The sequence below is a fragment of the Stegodyphus dumicola genome, chromosome 5 (assembly GCF_044657685.1).
Source record: "Stegodyphus dumicola isolate Sdum_Otavi_A_Nest chromosome 5, ASM4465768v1".
Taxonomy (NCBI): domain Eukaryota; kingdom Metazoa; phylum Arthropoda; class Arachnida; order Araneae; family Eresidae; genus Stegodyphus; species Stegodyphus dumicola.
This window is the reverse complement of record NC_140772.1, coordinates 199,283,460-199,304,894: the sequence shown is the minus strand read 5'-3', so window position 1 is coordinate 199,304,894 and position 21,435 is coordinate 199,283,460. Positions and strand designations below refer to the sequence as shown.

The 21,435-nt window shown below is 33.0% G+C and overlaps 1 protein-coding gene across 1 annotated transcript in view; it reads right to left on the bottom strand.

Moving 5' to 3' along the window:
• LOC118194828 (uncharacterized) overlaps positions 1–21,435 on the bottom strand; it is a 41,846-nt gene that overhangs the window by 18,006 nt on the left and 2,405 nt on the right. The window contains exon 2 of the mRNA XM_035366062.2: positions 1,740–1,875. Coding sequence (XP_035221953.2) covers positions 1,740–1,875 — 136 coding nt within the window. The remainder of the gene's footprint in view (positions 1–1,739; positions 1,876–21,435) is intronic.

Below are 21,435 nucleotides of genomic sequence, written 5' to 3'. Positions count from 1 at the left end.
TTAGATACAGCTAAATGGTAAAAGTTAAACTTACCAAACGTTAGTGTGTTCAAAGCGGTCCCCTGCAACATCAATGCATTTTTTAGGCAAATTCTTCTAAGATTAAATGCTTCAAGTCATTCTTGGAATCGATGAAAAATGTGCTTCTATAGCCTCATCAATCTCATCTTCGGAATAACAATGATGACAGCTAAAATTTTGTTTTAGATAAAAAAAAAAAAAAAAATAGCCACAAGTCACGCATAGCAAGATCAGGAGAATAGTGTGGGTGTTCTATCACTTTAATCTGTTTTTGTTCAAGAAATTCAACTGTCAATCTTGCTCAGTGACAAGATGAATCATCATTGGAAAGCACGAGTTCCCCTAATTTTAACTTTTTAAAGAATTTCTGGAAAACAATTAGTGGTGAACCAGTTGGCCGTACTTGTCTTCTGTTTCTCTAACTTCATAGCTTTCACTAGTTCTATACTTTTGAAGAAAAACAGCACACATTACTTTTTTCATTGCTGGCTGTCTTTTCACCATTGTTGATCTGGGTTCAGAGACTTATACATTACTCTCTTGGCGTGCTGGAAACTCCAAAAAACGGTATGTAACTTTCATCATCAGTTTTGATTTTAGCAATAATGCGGTGCGCTCCATCATTAAGTAATTTTAGAGTTTCTTTATCAAACCTGACACACTCCGTGTTTTAGTATTCTGTTAATTTATACAGACAAATTAATTTTTTCATATACAGTTCTCTACGAATAATTTCATACAAAGCTGTGGATCCAATGTTAAGCTTCTTTTGTATCATTTTTTATAAGTATAAAGATCATAATTAATTAATAGTTTTCTCATGGCAGACATATTTTCTGAGACTACAGCTGACAAAGATCACCGTATTTGCTTTTCATCCAAGAGAGAATTTTGACCATTACGAAATTCTTTAAATCACTTCAATACAGTGGCATAGAGCTTCATTCTCTAATTGTGGGTGTTGAAGGCATTCTTCTCAATTTAGTCCCACTTTATCGTAGAAAATCAGAACACAATAATGCTTTAGGGTCAACTCAAGTTATGCTTTCCGAATTTATTCTACGATAGATGAAAATTGGAATTATTGCCACAAATTATCGTCTAGGGACATTAATGAGTTCAAATTCACATATGTATAAAATAATTTTCTTTTAGCACATATTATCGTCCCTTGTTTAAAAAATTTAAGAGTTACCTACGTATTGCGACTTCTTGTTGCCAAAGAGAAAGAAAGGTTAGCTATGTTTATGTTTCATTTATAGATAATGTTTCACATTTAACAGAATTGTGTTGATTTGCTTATTAATTTAGGAAAGAAATCCGCTTATTTATTGCAAGCACCTGTAAAAGTATGGCTACGTAGGTGCTTTATTTGATTTCTGATAGAAAATATTTTACCTTGGTAATTAGTTCTTCCTGCTTATTACCCGAAATTAATAGTTTGTGTTAAAATTCTCATGTATAAAAATACATAATAACTGATTTTAATTAACAAAACATTAAAAAAGAGAAAAGGAAGAATATCCAATTTAATTTTGTAAACAAAAAGTATATTTTATACTTCCTTTTTTATTCTTTGCAACAAAACATATCTATTTTAATCATATTATTAATCATATATCAAATATTTTTCATACTTTTACTACGAATTTAAGTTTAATGTTTTCATGTGTGCGCGTCAGATAAAAAATTATGATAATAAATTTTTACTATCTTACTTATTTTCGTAAGCTCAGATAAGTTTCTTATTTTCTTCTTGCAAATTTCCTCTGTGCAGTTGCGAATAATGCAGTCCTGCACAGTATTGAGATCCATTCCAAAATTTCTCAGACCCCAGGTGTATTTTTTCTGAATCTAAAAGAAAGATTTATAAAAGTTATAAGATAAAGTCTTTGAAGAAAAGAGAGTATTTTCGACTGTCTTCGCCATTTCTTTTCATCAGGGAAGATGGTTTAGATAAAAAAAACTTTGAGCAATTTTTAATACAAATTCTGCATATTCTGTAGCTACATTTTGTTTTAAAAAATGCCGAAAATAAGATAAAAAATGAATTTTGCTATTGACTAACTGGTAGGGTACGAACTGCGCCAAATTTGATCGAAAATCCCCGTCCCCCTCTTTTTTAATCCACGAATTGCGCGACGTTTCTTGTCCCTCATTTCTTTCCAAGAAGATTGGGTGCTACAAAAAGTCGTTTATCGCCATTAATTGGACATTCTATTGAGACTGCAAGCCTTTATTTTTGTTTATCAATATTGTAAAAAATGTGCATGTAAAACAAATATTAATTTAAAGTCTGGCGTGTGCTAAAAAATAAATTTCTTTTACACTCATTTTAAAGTTTTATGATGCTTAAAGGAATGATGAGCCAGATCTTTTTTATTCTCTGTAAGAATTAAAAACTTTCCAAATTGTACATATATATCAGTTTTGAATAGTAAAATTGATAGATTAATGACATACACAAAACTGATACATAATCAACGTATCAAATATCGGATTTGTAGCTCACCTTAAATAAGTTTCTTGTCTAGATAAATATTAACAAATCTTCTTAGATAGCAAAATGGTTTTAACTTTCAAATTTACCATTTTAGTAAACAGTTCTAATTTAATTATAAAAATTATCTTTATTAAATCTAAAAATTGGACTTCTTAAGTTGTTCTAAATTCACACTAATATTATTGTAATATATTCCCGTATTAAGCTTTCCATTTTTAATCATTGAAGTTATTTTAAGGTTATTTAACTTTGTTACAAATTCCACATTTTAATACTAGAAACGTTTAAATATTTATTCTGTTTTCCACCTAATGTACTTTGGCATACATTTAATTTCTAATACACATTTAATTAATAAATTGATAATTATGAGCGTCATCAAAATTTTTATAATTAACAAAAAATATCAAACTCCCTTATATTCATATCCTGGGATTTTCAGTCTCCCTTTTAATCCATTCCTTTTTCACATATTGTTGCACTGTACTCAAGTTTTCATGTATGTAAAACTTATAATTTGTATTGTATTTATGTCAATTTATATTTAAATGATCATTTTTACAAATTCTTGCTTCATAACTCTAGTTAACAGAAGATGTTTCTAACACCTTGGCAAAGCTTAATCTTCAGCATGTAGCTTATTTTCTTATCTAGTTTCAGGCTGAATTTTTTGTAAAATTAGTTACTTGAAATTATTTGTTAACAAAGATGGTCGCTAAATCACGCTAATAATATTTTTAACTGTTGTAATTTATAATGCAACGAGTTCATACGATTTATAAAATAATTCATTTATAATTTTTTCAGCAGTATTGAAATTAATAGCAGATACTGATAATGTTATACATTTAGATTACAATGATTTAGATTGCCATTGCCTTCTTCACTCATGCTTTTATGCTACTTCCAAATATTTCATAATGGCATACAGGTAAGTTTAACTATGTAGTAACTTTAACTTATTCATTAAACATGTAAATCTCTAATTCAGCCCACTTTTGTTCTTACGTGTGTTGTATCTTCTATTTTCTTTAATATATTGTTCAGACTAATTTCAAAAGGTCTTATGATCAAGCGGAAAAGTCACTAAACATTGGTAGTTCGACTCGAGTTTCTAGTCCCAGTGATCCCCTAGCTCTTTCTTCTTTTGTACTTATTTACTGTGTAAAAATGTATAGTAAAAATTTCAGTTCATGAAGTAAAAATACTTTTAAAATTTATTCTTTAAAAATATTGCAAAATTTTTCACCTTAGCGTATCTTTTTACAAATCCCTCTGATAAGAAAAAGTAATGTGGTGTGATGAAGTTTTGAGCATTTGGGCTATGAATAAAATGATAAGAAAAAGTAAGGAAAGAAATTAACTTGGTTTCGGTGATTGATACCTCAGTGCAAATTATGTGTAACTTTTTCCAAAAGCATAGAGTTTATATGGATATCAATAAATTATGGATTATTTCTCATCTAATTTTCTTAACATTTTTATTCCAGAATTTTCCTTTCGCACTGTAGTGTTTAACTTTATGCGTTTTCTATAATAATTTACATTTGTTTATAATTTTACGCGAATGAAAATGATTATTTAATTGTATAAGCTTTACTGAAAGATAAACGAGAAAACAAAATTCTATCACTTGCGGTCAAGAGAGTGTTTAATGTAATAATTCTTACATATTTTCTTTGATTGTTTTTATTTAATTTCTTTCATTTATGCATTACTACATAGTTCTTTTCAAAAAATATTTTTGAAATGACTTAATTCGCAATAATAATAAAAGAAGGCGTTATCTTTGTTGTTGCCGAAGCTTAATTTCTCTAGATTGGCAACAAATCCCCTATTCATTTATAAAAAATATATTTCTTAATTTTTATTTTCCTCTTGGCTACAGTTGGCTTCGAAAAATAAAATTGTAACCCTGTAGGCAACGGGGGAAAGAACTTTTGATCGGCGCAGTTAGACTATAGCAGGACGAGGGGGGATTTTCATCAGCGCAGTTAGAGTACACCCGACTAGGTAGAGCTTTCTTTGTAAAAAACAAAAACTTTAATAACGTACACTTCTACTAAAAGTAATCACGTATCATAATTATCAAAATCAGGGAGCCTAAATATTTAGTTGACTTCTTAAACTGGAGCCACAGGTTTACGAAAAAATATTAGAGGAAGTAAACTTTTTGAAATAGCTTTTATGTAGCGTGTCTGTAGAAGTCCTTATGAGGTCTTTAGTTTCACAACCATTGATCATAGGCATGTACTTCCACTTACAAAAATGTTTTAAATAAGAAAAACGTCCATATTATGGTATTTTTTAATTTAAAAAATCAATTTTGTAAGACTTACAAAACATTATTTTTTATTGGGTTCCCCGATCAGTAAAAGTATATTTTCATTCCAAAAACGAAACACACAATGTTTGACTCAAAATTGATCGAGATATTTAATTTTAAAGTTTGAAATCATGTCTCTTGAAATTTCAAAGTTCATACGTATGTTAAGCAAAATATTTAAGTTTATGCTTAGCTGAAAACGGAATATCAGTTTAGAAAACACTTTCTGATCTTAACAAATAAAAAAATAAATATTGCTATGAGCAATTAGACTGTCGTGAAAAGTTTTGATGAAAACAATTTTTAAGATCCACAGAATTTAACTAGCTAATTCAAAACATTATTTACATAAATTTAATTTTTTTTTTTTTTTCTATTTCAGTGTTTTCGAGAACGGTTATTAGGTTTTGACCCTTACGTAATAAAATTGCATATGAATAACATATCTTTAGCATTTGAAAATTTACAGATAGCGTACCAAATGTAACAAAATAAAAAATTAGAGAAGTTAAATTGAAAAGCAATACCCCTGAATTACAATAAACTGGAAAAAAAATAAACTTCGAAGTATTCTAATTTATTTTTTAACCGAGTCATTAAGGAAAGCTAAAAAACATGTCTTCCTTTTAGTGAAAAATCTTAAAAAATCCCAGACTTTGAACCAGTTATCTCCATCAATTTTTGTTGTATGAGAATCAAACTTTTATGTTATACTTTTTAGAAGAAGCTTAATCTTTAAAAAAAAAAAAAAAAAAAAAAAAAAAAAAAATTGTCTATGAACCAGCGAGCGGTATAAAAAGTTAGGTACTATTCGGTTTCGAGGGCCGTAAAAAAATTGCAGCGAAAATGTACGGGCAAAAGCGCCAAATCTAGCAAACGTGCCATTTAACGGCATGCCAAATCTAGCGTACGCGCTGATTACATTGATGATTGCGTAAGTTTATATAGTTCTATATTTCTTAAGACGCCATTGAAATACTAGTTTAATTTTTAAATCCTTTTTTGATTTTAAATCCTTTTTTGATATCCTATGGATTAACAATTTGGGAATTGCCCATTACGAAAACTCGGCAATAGAATTTTGGGTAAAGTGCAGAATCACCCACTGCTTGACGCGTTTTTAAGAATTGCACGTACTCGGTATCCATGTGCACATCGACCTATTGTCCCTTAAAAAAAAAAAATCCTAGAATTGCACAAAAATGGCACTGCGCACACCTTTATCTATGTACACATCGACACCTATTTTCACTTAAAAAGTAAAAGAAAGTTGACAAAAATCCAATTGTTTTCACCCTTTTAAAAAGCGGCAAACAAATAAGTGGGCGATTCTGCACTTTACCGAGGATTTTTTCAAAGAAAAGGCATCATTCATTATAGAAAATTACGTTTGAACAACCAACGAGATGAAATTATGCTTTACCGATAACTTGGTAGCGAAATAGAGATGCAGGCATCCATTCAGTTATGTTTAGCAATTTTTATATAAATTATAATAATGATCTGAAATAGTTATTTACCCTTACGCTTCCATTCAGTTTTGTTTGGCCTTTTTCATATAAATTATAATAATAAAAAAGTATCATATGAAATTAACCTTCATATAAATTAAAACATCAATCTTAAATAGTTATTTACTATTATACTTCCTTTCTTGCAGCAATTATTAGGGTTGCCGCAATTATTTTTGGCAGCATTGGTATCAATAATAGTTTGGCGATTTTTTACGGCCCTCGAAACCGAATAGTACCAAAAGGGGATATTTCAAAATCTTTAAAACATTCATTATTAAAATTGTAAATTTGCGTAATATCAATGTATCTGTTAATTAAAATATTTTTGTAATTGGAAGTACATGTCTGTGCAACGGTTGCGGAAATAAAGGTTCCCATCCATGATTGTTATGGGCATGGACACGCTGTTTATATACGCAGGCCAATACAGTCAACTCCCATTTTGCGATGCTTCCTTGTATGATAATTCAGACTTATGCCGTTTAGAAATTAGGCCTAAACGCTAGAAATATGTTTAAAAAACTGAAAACAAACAAAAAAAATATTGCAGTCTGGAAACTTCAGATTACAGTCGAATGCATCAAAAAAGCATTTACCGTTACTTTTTTTATTAAAATGTTTTTAAAAAATATAAATTAGGAAAAATTATTTAAATATTTATGTTTTAGCCTTCTTGAAGTTCTTATGATTTGACGAATTGTTAGGATAGTGGGCTTTTAGTGGATAGTAGGATTTGTTAGGATAGCGGGTTTGACCCAGAATTTCACCTTTGATTTTACAGGTACAGTCACCGCTTTAACTGCGTAACTCCGCCAGGAGAACACCCTGGTGTACAGTCCAAGTATCTTCCACCTCTTCCCCCCAGCAACAAACATGGAGGTAAGAAAGAAGAAGTGGCCAAACCCGCATTAGAAGTGAAGCACTGCTCCGAAGCTTCGGTCACCAGATGGGGTGTTTTTTGTTTACATTCAGAAGCTCGCTTGACAGCGCTCTGATAGTATTTCGACACACGACACTTCCATGCAAACAGAAAAAATGGGACACTTCTGCATAAAAGAAATATTTCCAGTGTGATGGATAATAGCAATTTGTATAGATTAGTGACATTTACGCAAAAATCACATCTCGGTTATTTTTCGATAACTAACAGCAGCGATTTTGATTATGAATTTTGTTTTATAATTCTAAGCTGTTGAACTACAAAAATATAGATTTTAGCAAAAAAGTTATGCTTAAAGAATGAAAAATACCTCACCGTACCTTTAAAATTGTATACATCTTTCGATACCCTTGATAGAGTATTCGCTACTTTTATTTCATGTTCCAATATTAAGGTTGTTATATATTATCTAAATATATAATAACCTTAACATTGAGTTGTAAACATAAATTGACATCCTGTTGACAAATACGTTATAAAACTATTTAAGCAAGAATTGTTCGTACTGGAAAGCAATCTGTTAAAAGGTATTGTAAATCAATTTCTATGAGATGCGTACTTAACAAAGTAATAAAGAGGAGTTTTGGAATATGTATTATTGAAATTAAGGGTAAAAACATCTGATAAGTATAATTAAAATAATTATTCCCCTTACATTTTATAATAACTCAGTTTCAAGTTTAAAAAAAATATTTAAAAAATAATCCTTATTTTATTCCCTTTCAGAAATATTCAGAGAAAGTTAAGCACTATTCAGTAAAGTATTTCCTTATTAAAATAAAAGGCGCTCTAATTTGAAATGGACTGAATACAGCATTAATTATAAATTAACTTATATTTTTCGATTTAAAAGATGCTTCAGAAGCTAAAAAATCATGTCATATTTGAGAAAGTGTTTTAGGAAGAAGATAAATAGAAAAGAAATAATGCATAATTTTAATATTAATAATACAATAAACTTTGATCTTAATTTCTGTAATCCTTAACCGAATAAAATTAAATTACCTTAAAATTTCTTTCTAATGTAATTAACGAAAACTTGTGAAAAATATTTCATTCAAATTAAACCATTCTGAGCCAACTGTTCTGTGAAAAGTATAGCATTTAATTCCGTTCAGAATGAAATGTTGTTTAAAACTGTATTCTTTTCATATACTTAGGACCCTGAAGTATTGTAGAAAAGGAAAATATATACATTTATGTGCATATTTAAGACGTAATTTCAAAATATTTACATCCGATCGTGTCAAAACCCATTGAACTTAATGTAAAATTAACCAATGTTTTGGTCACCAGTGAAGGGATCGAAAAGTGCTTCAAAGAAAAGTGTATGGGGAAACCGGTTTAGGGCCACTCCATCTAACTTCCTACCTCCATGGTAACAAACCATTGGAGAGGACTTTTCGCTCGCCGGTATATCGACTACCCTTCCATGCCACATATACTCTATTCTCACGCACATGTATGCCCTTTCCCGAATTCGAGCCTCTGTGGGTGCGTCATAACGATCAGGACGGCTTTTCTAAATAGCAGCATTCTGCGAATCAGTTATAAGGTAAGGTTCATACGAATTATATTAATGGTATTCGTTTTGCAAACATGGAAGCTTATGCATATAGGTGCGTGGATGAAAAATGCTAATTCTAAATTCCTCCCGTTCTTCACTCTTCTCTTTTCAACAGAAGAATTTAGAAAGAATTCAACAGAAGAATGGAAATTTACGGAAGAGAAGAATATAATAGATACAGAAATAGCTTTGGGAAACTGTGTGAAACATAAAACCTTAATTTCCTTCCAACGCGCCCTTGCGCACAGCGGATTCCAGTTTATTTTTCTAAAGATGTAATCAGTCTATTATCACACAGCAAACTGGATTATTTATAAACAATAAAAAGCATGTTTTAATACTTTAAATCTTTAATTTACTATTTAACTATGTTAATTTACGAAATAAAAAATATTTAATTTATAATATATCCGACAGAAAGGTTTAAACTGATAATTTATAAAATAAATTTCTAATAGCATATGCTATGCGACTGGTACAAAATCTTTTCTTTAATATTATTTTTATGGTGTATTTTTAATTATATATTATATTATATATATTTCCAATTTTTCGAAATTTAGAAAGATAAAAATTCTTTGAAGTACAGATTACAACTGGCAGTTTCAAGCTGTTTATGTTAATTTAATATAAAAAAAATATATATTATAATTAAAGCAATAATCGCAATCTTTTAAAAGAGGCAAAATCGATGTCTTCTTTTGTTCGCATAGAATCCTCCAAACTGGCTCTAAATTTTAAAAAAAAAAAAAAAAAAAAAAAAAAAAACAGCATTGTCACTTTAGAATCAGATGCTAAACATATTACGTATGTATTGTAAGGATCTTAAGTTTTACTAACGTTTATTTTATTTTAAATCTTTACTATCACTTCTTATTTTCTACTTCCGGCCAGAATTAAAAGCTTTAACTTATTTATGCAAATTTGTCTGGCGAACGCCAAGTACTTAAGTTGTGGCTTTCTGCCAAGCAAGAGAGAGGAAGGAGTTAGTAGAAGCAGGCCGCTTGCCTTAGCAGTTTTTACTCGGTTGCTGGTTGCCTTCCAGGCCAGAGGTTTAATCCTCTTAATAATTTTAAACGTATTGTAGTGTTAACAGTTCTCTGTACTACATACGGCTTCCTGTTAATATACGGCCAATCTTCCACGTAGGCCCTTGTTTATTATTCCAAAGTTAAGTTAGAGTTTAGTTAATATTTTTATGTTCTTACGTTCAGACCACAAGTGGTTGGTCTCTGTATTCTGAAGTCCGGAAATTATTGTAAAGAGTGAAAAATAAAGGGTTTCGTATACCCTTCCTGTGTTTCTTGTCTACTTCCCACATTTATTGAACATAGCTTTAGTAAGCTCACTGTTCCGAGTCAGGTTCTTGAATGTTCCCCAAGCAAGTAAGGCGGAACAGAGAACCTGATAGTGGCGCCCGACGAAGAAGAATAACCATGGCCGAGTTTCAAGAAGAACCTGTGCTGCCTGCAGAAGCGGCTCAGAATCCAGAAATGCCAGCTGCCGCCCTGGAAGGATTTGGTTACATCGTCCAGACCATGCGCGCAGCGATGAAACCAGAAGCATCATTTAATGGAAACTCACCGGTAACCAGTTTTTTGGAAAAACTAGATGACCACTTCATGATGTATCCCGTGCACGAGTTCCAGAAAGTCACGTTAGCTACCAGCGCTTTGAGGGGCCAAGCGCTTAATTGGTTCAAATGCATAGGCAGAAGTCTCTTCGGTCAAGCGGGAAGTCCCACCTATACTTACGAAAATTTCAAGACTGCCTTAGTAAAAGCCTTCCCTGTCGTAAGGGATCGTGCGAAATTAGAAGCGTAACTTTTCAGCATATACCAGAAACCAATTGAAAATCTCTCAAGCTTTATTTTAAGAAAAATTCACGTCTTTAAACTCTTGTATGGAAACCGTCCGGATCCTGAGATAATTCAAGTGATTTTGCCGAGGTTACTTCCCCAAGTACAAGACTTTATTGAATTAAGAAATCCGACTACACTGGAAAAGTTATTTGAGATAGCAATCCAGTTTGAAAGTAGAAGAACGGCGGACATTGAAAGAAGACGCCAATATCAACAACGAAACCAATTTGGTGAGCCAAGACCACAGCAAAGTCAAGCACACGGCTATGGAAGCAAAGCGAATCAGTGGGCAAGGAAACCCGAGCATCCAAAAACAGCCGGCGAACGTCGACAGTTCAATAGCAATCCAGGAAAAAAGTCTCAAGGCCAGTGGAAAAAGAAGGAAAGCATGGAAAGAAAAAAAGATTTAAACTAAAACGGATTTCTGCTGACGGGAGGGTGCGGAAATCCGAAGGCCAAGAAAACCCCTCTTCCTTCAAGTTAAATACAGTAATGGTGAAAAATTTGACTCTTCCGAAGATTCAAGTGTTGGTGAATAACATCCCAGCCACCGCACTCCTGGATACAGGCGCGCAGTGTTCCTGTGTGGCAGAAGATTTTTTTAGGAAGTATTTTGGTAAATATCGTATATATAATTCGGATAATACGACAGTGTTAGCTGCGCAAGGAGAAAGATGCAAGTGCATAGGTAAATTACCGCTACACGTCCGTATCAAGGACGAACAAGTAAAGGTTATGTTTTTTATAGTAAAGAATCTGCAAGCACATATTATCTTAGGGATAGATTTTCTTTCAGAGGCAGAAGCAACGCTGGATTTTAATGAAGCGTCCCTTACCGGACAATGAAACCAGTTCGAGAAGAAAAAACGGAACCGCCAATGTTAAACCTTGACCACCTGCCTAAGGAAGAGCAACAAAGAATCCGACAAGTGGTAAGTGAATTTGCTTCGTTATTTAGTGATATTCCAGGATTTACTCAAGTTACTAACCATAGTATCGACACCGGAGATTCAATGCCAGTTCGCCACAAAGCATACCGGTATGATAAGAATAAAGAAAAAATTATAGAATGGCACATTAGCGATATGCTACGTAAAATGATCATTACGCCCATCTCAAGTAGTTATGCTAGCCCGGTGGTTTTATGTAAGAAAAACAATGACTATCCATTAACACATCCAAAAAGGTGGCGTTTCGCGATTGACTATCGTAAATTAAACTCCATAACTAAATATCCGGTATATCCGTTACCTATTATTGAAGAAATTCTAAGGAACATAACGTCTACCAAATATATGACGACTTAACGACTGGTTATTTTCAAATAGGGGTTAGACCGGAGGACGTGCCTAAGACTGCTTTTATAACCAAGTCTGGCACATATGCATTCCTGCGTATGCCGTTTGGCCTTTCAGGGGCACCGGCAACATTTCAGCGATGTATGGACATTGTGCTAAGGCCTGTTCTTGGAAAGTCCACATTTATCTATTTAGACGATATGATTATTACTAGTGATAATCTGGACCAACATGTACAGGGTTTAAGACAGGTGTTTTCATTATTAAATGAGGCCGGTCTAAAAGTTAATGTCGAAAAGTGCAAATTTGAAGCCCCTGAATTAAAATACTTAGGTTACAGAATATCTCAGAAAGGAATCGAGACAGACGAATCATAAATAATCGCTGTACAAAAGTATCTGCCGCCAAATACGGCGAAGAAGCTCTCTTCCAGGACTTTGTTCATATTATAGGTCCTTTATAAAAGATTTTGCAGCTATTGCTGAACCATTGTTAAAATTAAAAAGGAAAAAGGCAAGATTCTCGTGGACGGCCGAAGCCAATAGTGCTTTCGAAAAATTAAAGCAAGCATTAACGCAAGCCCCTGTGTTGAAATTTCCTGAAAAGGATGAGAATTTAGAAATTTCAGCGGATGCTTCGGATTATGCGGTAGGAGCGGTACTTTCGCAAAATCAGCAGCCCGTGGCATTTTTTAGTCGAACTTTAAATCAAACACAAAGAAATTATTCCGCGACTGAGAGAGAGGCACTTGCAGTTCTGTTAGCAGTGCAAAAGTTCCGAGTCTATTTTGGAAGAGCGCCAATAATAGTGTATTCTGATCATGCGGAGGTAACTAGATTGTACTCAGGCAAAAACTTATCCCCAAGGTTAATAAGATGGGCACTCAAGCTACAAGAATATAATCTGGTAATCAAGCATACCCCCGGAAAGGAAAATATCGTAGCAGATGCCCTATCCAGAATAAAAATAGATGAAGAAGGTAATACTGTAAAGGTGGCAATGCTCACAGCATGTACAATAAATTCCCGAGAAACTGTAATAACCGAACTGGGTAAGGATCCTGAGTTTGGAAGCATTTATGAGTATTTAAAGGATCCTGAAAATTTTAGCCACCAAGATATTGTGGCGATAAGAAATAGGGCGGCCCATTACGAACTAATAGATGGTCTATTATTTTATACAAAAACTACAAATTCCAACAACGAATTTCGACCTGTTATCCCAGCTAGTCTTGGATTAAATATCCTGCAGGAGTTATACGACAGCCCATTAGCTTCTCATGCTGGTATTCGAAAAACTATCCAACGCGTACGCGAGGCAGTCTATTTTCCTGAACTGCAAAAGTTAACAAGGGCGTATGTCCAGTCCTGCCCAACATGTCAAGCAGTTAATTATATTAATTTCCGCCCGGCCGGGTTTCTAAATAGTATTAAATCCGAATTTCCAAATGAAATAATTGGCATCGATTTATTGGGCCCTTTCCCAAAAAGTCAGTTAAATAAAAGTCGGTATCTCCTTGTTATGGTTGATCATTTTAGTAAGTGGACCGAAATTGTTCCCTTAAAACGAGCCTCCGCGAAATTAGTTACTGATTCTATTTTAAATAAATATATTTTAAAATACGGGGCGCCCCTAAAAGTTATATCGGGTAATGGTCCTCAATTTGTAAGTAATATATTTGAAGACATGTGCCAAAAACTGGGCATACGTCATTTAAAAATGGTCCCGTATCGGCCGCAATCAAATATAGCGGAACGGGTCAATAGAAATATAGCGAAAATTATCCGCAGTTATGTTAAAAATTTTCATAAAAGCTGGGATAACTATGTCAATGAATTTGCTTTCGCCCTTAGGACCGCAAAACATGATACAATGGGCAAAACTCCTGCTGAGTTATTTTTAGGCAGAAAGATTATAACGCCGTTAGATAAATTATTTTATGTTCAACAAAGAGCCCCAGAATTTAAAATGGGTGATATAGAAAAATTAATTAAAGAAGAAAAAAGAACACTGAAGTAGCACAAAGAAAACAGAAGCTCTATTATGATATGAAACGACGGGGAGTAACTTATAAAGTAGGAGATGAAGTATTAAAAATTAAGCATTCACTTTCTTCAGCACCAGAAGATAAAACCGCCAAATTTTTTCCACGATTTGAAGAACCATATGTCATAGAAATAATAACTCACGCTGTAGTGGTGTTAAAAGCCAGGAATGGTAAAACATGCTCCGCAAACATTGACCAAATAAAACCATACTATGACCGTAATAAAATGCAAATATTTAAAGATCTTTTGCAGGATCCGGCACGGCAGGCAATGCAGGCATAAGCTCCAGAGGTGGAACAACGACAAGCACAAGGACAAGCCATTAGGAGGCAGGAGCAATTGAAAAGAAAGTTTCCCCGTTGGAAAATTGAAGGTAACAAGAAAAAGAAGCCGTTCTACCGACCACAAAAGAGAGCGCACGACCACCCCCAGAATGAAGAAGGGAGAAGTACGACAAATGCAAAGAGAGCCAAGAGAAATAACGGCAACTATAACCCGGCTCCCAAACGGAAGATCTACTCATCGGACAGGACTTTACGCAGCAAATGTCGCCGAATTGCGGAAGGACCACCACCGGCGGAGGAAAAGATACAAGGAAAATTTGAATTGCCAGCAACGAGGTCCAAGCAGGAACGAGAGAGAAGTGTCCCGGTTCCGCCAAGACCAGCGGCCATCAAACGGCCAAGACCACAGGCAGAGGCGAAAGAGAAGGTATTCAAGGGTGACCGAACTGGAGGGAAAAGAAAGCTCCTAGAGGAAGGCACTGAAGGGCGAGCCCGCACAAGAAGGAAGATAAATCAAACTAGAATCTTCGCTACCTTTCAGGTCTGGGCAGAGAAAAGAATGTCCGAATATCACAAAGATAAGTAAAATTTTATGTTACTTTGCAAACTTAAGTTAATCTTTCATTCTTACTGCAAGTGGCAGATTTCAAGACGTTTTACCTCATGTGAGGTCTACCTTTATCGCCAAAAAGGCGAGAAATGAGTTGTTACCTATTTTGGTATTATGTTTTTCAATTACTCGCGAGTAAAACTAAAGTTGATGTATAATAGGAATGTGTAAATACTTGAATATTGTAAAAGTTATTGTATAAATTTTATTTAAAACATTCTGGCAAGAAAGAAGTTTTAGTCTGAAAGACTTTTGAAATGTAGTATTTCAATGTAGAAGAATTGGCACTTGCTTGGAAAAGAATAGAAGTTAACAATGTACTACTAATGTATGTTTTAAATTGCGTAAAATTAACGGCATGTTAATATGTCCTTATATGCAATGTGAACTGTTATTTTAAATGTTAAGAAATACTGTGATATGGTAAAAGTGAAAGTAATGCCAAAAATTTTAAACTTATTCGTGTGACTGAAAAAAAAAAAAAAAAAAAAAGAGAAAAGTATTGAGAATACATGTTAAAGGTTGAATGAATGTAGTTAGGCTCTCTGACGCTACACTTCAGAGTTAGCCACTTTCACAATAGTACCTCAGGGTTTAGAGATGAAGATAGGGTGTGTTACGAGGTCTTGTTATGTTGAATTTTAACACTTTAGTGTTTTGATTGTAGGAGGCAGTGTTGAACACTGGTACATAAACACATTCGTGTTCGGTGTTTTCTTTTACAACACATGTCAGAGAGCACGGGGAGAGATAATTAAATAAAAGTCATGAATTAAATAAGAATGTTAGGAGAAATATAAATATTCATGTTACTTGCCATTTAATTGTGTAACATTTCATTAAACTAGTTTTCCTTCCAGATCTCTGGAAGGAACCAGATTTCAACTAAAAGCTCCTGTTTAGATGCAGTACAGATGAAAAGTAATTGTCCATGGAGCTGATAATGTAAAAACATTTTTTTTTTTAATTTCTAGTTTCTAGTGAGAAATGTTTGTAAAAGTTTGGCCTCGCGTTAGATTCTAGAGCTAAAAGTTTTCAACAAGGTCGTTTTAGACCTCAGTTTCAAACTAATTAACTCTGGCGGGGAGTATGTAAGAATCTTAAGTTTTACTAACGTTTATTTTATTTTATATCTTTACTATCACTTCTTATTTTCTACTTCCGGCCAGAATTAAAAGCTTTAACTTTTTTATGCAAATTTGTCTGGCGAACGCCAAGTACTTAAGTTGTGGCTTTTTGCCAAGCAAGAGAGAGGAAGGAGTTAGTAGAAGCAGGCCGCTTGCCTTAGCATTTTTACTCGGTTGCTGGTTGCCTTCCAGGCCAGAGGTTTAATCCTCTTAATAATTTTAAACGTATTGTAGTGTTAACAGTTCTCTGTACTACATACGGCTTCCTGTTAATATACGGCCAATCTTCCACGTAGGCCTTTGTTTATTATTCCAAATTTAAGTTAGAGTTTAGTTAATATTTTTATATTCTTACGTTCAGACCACAAGTGGTTGGTCTCTGTATTCCGAAGTCCGGAAATCACTATAAAGAGAGAAAAATAAAGGGTTTCGTATACCCTTCCTGTGTATCTTGTCCACTTCCCACATTTATTGAACATAGCTTTATTAAGCTCCCTGTTCCGAGTCAGGTTCTTTAATGTTCCCCAAGCAAGTAAGGCGGAACAGAGAACCTGATAGTATGTCAAAAGATTTTTTTTAATATATATATAAAGGGCGGATAACTATTCGTATAAATTTACTAGCTTTAAAAAAAGCATTTTTTATTCATAACTAGGTTTACTTAGTCAAACTAAGTTAAACCTAGTTAGATACTAAGAAAGCGCAAATTTGATTGGTTATGCATTTTAGCTGCTACGAATTGTCTTAGTTAACTATCATCAGTGCGCAACAATAAATATATTGTTGCGCACTGATGTGTTATGGACTACAAATTCTCAGCATGAAAAGAACACAAGTTGGCAGCAAATATGGCTATGCCAGTAAATTATCATTCAGCAAGATATATACATAGGCATAATTTTACTTCACTTAGCAACTTAATAAATACTTTTTAAGAGTTACTTAATGACACTTTATTTTTCCTCCTTTAGTAAGGTATTACACAGATCTCCCTAACGCAAATTAAAAAGATCAATCTTTTAGCATTAACTGCTTAAAAAGATTTTCACATGCAGAAATCAGGTACTACAGCTCTATTAGTCAAAATTCTAAATACAGAGCAAAGAACAACTTCCCCAAAACACCCCCCCCCCAAAAAAAAAAATTCTTTTCGGAAATATTCCTATATATATATTTAATGTCTCAAATGTTCTATAAAAATTATACTTAAATTACAATGGTCTAAATCAGTACTTTCTAACCGAAGTTGCTCCGCATAACGTTGTGTCGCAAAAGTGGAAAGGGTCACAAAAAATAGTAGCGTCTCGCTTTAGCAGAGCTTATGCTTCACGCATGCGCAGTAGACATTTTTCCAAGAGACTGCCTCTTGGCGACGAATACAGACTTCAGCCACGCATAGTCAACTGCTGAGGAATATGTGCGCTGTGTTAACGGGGAGAAATTTAATAGAAATCTCTTTCCATATGCAAAGAAAAAAAAAATTTAAACAGTATTTATAGGCCAAAAGAAAAATATTTAATGTTACTGATTCGTTCTTTAGATAAGACCAGATATGGAATAAATATATTTACTCTACACTTAGAACAGGAATGAGAAAATAGACTTTTATTGTTTTTTTACTCGTGTTTATGTTTCTGAATTGCTTTAAATTAATTCTGTAAGTTTCCGTAGCGCTCAATAATTAATTACATAACCTTATTTCACGTTTATTTTCTAATGTATTTTTTATCCCATATTTACTGTTATCATAAAAATTCCTCTTTTTAAATTTATTTAATTTTTTTGCATAATTTGTTATTCACAGATTTCGAAGCTTTAAAAAATTAATTTTAGAAACACGGATGCAGGAAAAAAATACAGTTACTGATTATTGACGCAGAACAAAAGTTGGATAATGCAAAAATAATCTCTTATGAGCGATAGATGAAAAATATAGATAAAAATGCCGTCAGATACTGTTGATTTGAACTTCTACAATACTGATCGCTGACCACTGCGCAAACGTTTACATGACAAGAAGGCAGACAAAATTGGAGACACCTAAAATGAAGAAGGAAATGTCCTTATATTTAAAAATTGTGCAGAAATACTGATGTGAAGAAACAATTATGTAGATAGTAGATGTAACATATTTTATAGAAGTGCTGCGTAGTGTCTAAGGGGGGGACTCTTCTAGAATAATTTCATAATTTAAGATATCAGCAAATTTTGCAGCATGATTTGTTTCGGCATTACAATAGAAATTTTCATTTAACTTATTGGAGTAGTATTTAACGCAGTCAATATTGAATTCCTTATGCAGATTTTTGCTTCTGAAAAACCTAAAGGACTCTGGTAGTGAAAGGAAGAAAAGGAAGAAATTTATTTTGAAATATGTGTAGCTTGTTAATTTCCTTCTCCTCTCCCATAGTGTCTTTAGTGGCCAATAGTGTATAACAGATGCCATCTATATCAACGAAGCGTAACCTATGCTAAAAAGAGATGCCACTCAAAAAAATCAAACTCCTGATCAGGGTGCGACAGTACTGAAGGGCTAGGCTGAAAATGATTAATGAATACTTTGTTACAAACAAGATCTCATGGCGCGGCTGCAACAAAAGGGAGGGTCTCTGAGGTTCAAATTATGCACTGCTTTACTCATTAAGAAGCTCTCGTATCAAATAAGTTTATTTACCTCTAGAATTACATATTTAATATACATTGAACGTGTAATTTAATATAGCGTTAAATGAGCACTTAACATCGTTATGGAAGTGGTGTATGTGGACAAAACGACATCACTTCAGTCGCATCTTTTTCCAATTTTATTTGATAAAATGGAATCAAATCATGAATCTTTATTTGTCCATACTGAAGTCGTGAGGAGCAGTGAGGGAAAGTTTTGTTCAGAATTTATCTGTTGAAAGAAGTATTAGAAGAATTTGGCTAACTCCTCAGTATTCAGCTAAATTGAAGTTCGAAAATGAATTACTATAATCTGTAGATCGCTATTTATATATGCTTCGGATAGCTTCACCACTACTTTGGACTCGTGAAGAAATTCAGTTGGGATTCAAAATACATTTGCATCTTCCTTAGATTAGGAGAAATCATCTTCCTTAGATCATCTTCTTATATTAGGAGAAAAGGCAGGAGAAAGGAAGGCAGGAACTATTAGATTTAAAATGTGAATCGTAACCTTGAAGTTGTGTTTAAAGGTATTCCATTACTTTAGTTCTGGTAAACCGCAAAAACGGAGTTTCCATCCATCGATGAAAAAGATATAAACATTCTTGTACCATTTGCAATAAACATGAGTGAACAATGTTTCTGTTCTGTGTTCACTGTCTAGAATTTAAAGAGGTCATCATTAAAAAGTTTGAGCCATGAATTTCACGCAGCTCTTCGTACCAAATGTCTTCACAAAAACAAGACCAAGAATCTCACTAAAATAAGAATGTATGTATCCCCTGCAACAATCGAAAATTGCAAACGTTTGTAATAAAACTTTTAATTATTATAAGTCGTATATTTATACATAGTCAATTTTCCTTTTTAGCCCAAAGGGCATTAGACTAAAATGACTATTAATCTCATAACGGCATTTTGCGTCGTTTCACTTTCTGTGTTTGTTCACTTTTCAAACTGTTGCCGCCCTGCATTATATTTAAAGAAATTAAATAACGAAGAATCTGCATGAATGTGTCTCGTATTGTGAAAAAACAACGGTACCTAGACCCATCAAATTTTGAATAACGTAGTCCTCCAACCGAACATAGGCACATAGCCACCCGAATTTGGAATTTGTTTTATTATCGATTTCATATTTTGTAAAACTTTAACGTAGTTTTGATTAACAAACTCAAGGATTTCAAAACGAGCAATGACAATGTTGTACAGAAAAAACATTTTTATCTCCAACGCGCGAGACTGTGTGTCGGAAACTGTAAAGATGTGCTCATTTTAAAATTATTTTGCTATATTGCTCTTGTTTTCTGAATTTTATGATTCGAAGTGCGAAGAACATGATATTTAATAAATAAAGGTAACACACAAATGTTAAAAAAACGCCTCTTTGGACGTAATTTAAAATATTAAACCTTTCATATTTTTTTCCGTGTGTAATTAATTTTACTCTTATACTTTCACGTTCACAATTTTATACAGTAAATGTTATAAAATTTTAATCACAGTGTCACTCAGTCAACTCTGATAACATAGCTCGCAGATGCAATATAAAAACTCTGCAATATAAAAACTGATGCAATATAAAACTGATGCAATATAAAACTGTGCAATATAAAAACTGTCAAATATCAGTCATAAGGGATATGGTATTTTCATTTCATTTGTTTTGCTCATTGCGTGTTTTTCACTACGTAAGAAATCTTATTTAAAATGAATATCTAGCTTGAATGTTCCTACATCATAGTGCAAAAATATTTGAAAGAGCGGTCCTATTCATTGATTCTAGTTTAAAATAGAAGAAATTAATCGCGTTAATTAGAAACATGTACATTTATAGCGTGACGCGACATTATTTATGCTTGTGAGGTGCGGCGTGAAATTACTTATGCTTGTGAAGCGTGCCGTGACTTTAAAAAAGTTTTGAAATACTACTCTAAATTATTTTAATTTAAAATTAGAAATAAATTATTTTAATTTAAAATAATTCATAAAAAACATATATGACATAACGCGCAATCGCCGTACACTCGCATTAACTTACTGAACGCGCGCGCAATCGCCCTGCACTCGCTCTATTTCGCGCTCTTTTCGAGATGACGGGTGCTCTGAGTCACGTGACATTTTTCTGCCAATTAGCACCAAGCTGGATATTCCGCTTGCTGATTTTCAAGAACACCTAAAAGTAATTTTACGTGAGTTCCCAAAGTTAGCATTCTATCCAGTAAGTTCGTTAATTACGATGTGGTAGGATTTTTTTTTTAATGCTTTCGTATTTTTTTCACTTCAGTATTACTCAAATATTTCTATTATTGCATTTGGCATTTTAGCTAAACTGATCTACATATGTGTTCTTAATATCACATATAACTTTAAAATTTACTTATTTCTATATTTGTTATATATTTGAAGATGGTTTAAGATTTTCTGAGTTTTGTTTGTGTAACACTGCTAAAAAATCCCTTTTTTAACATAAATAATTTTATTATACACAAAAAAAAAGATACTATATATATATATATATATATATATATATATATATATATATATTTTTTTTTTTTTTTTTTTTCAGTTAAAATTTCTAATTTTTCTAACACCTTTGCATTTTGGTTACATAAAGCATTTTACGCCATACATAAAAGCAAATGCAATTAAATTTAGGACAAGAAAAG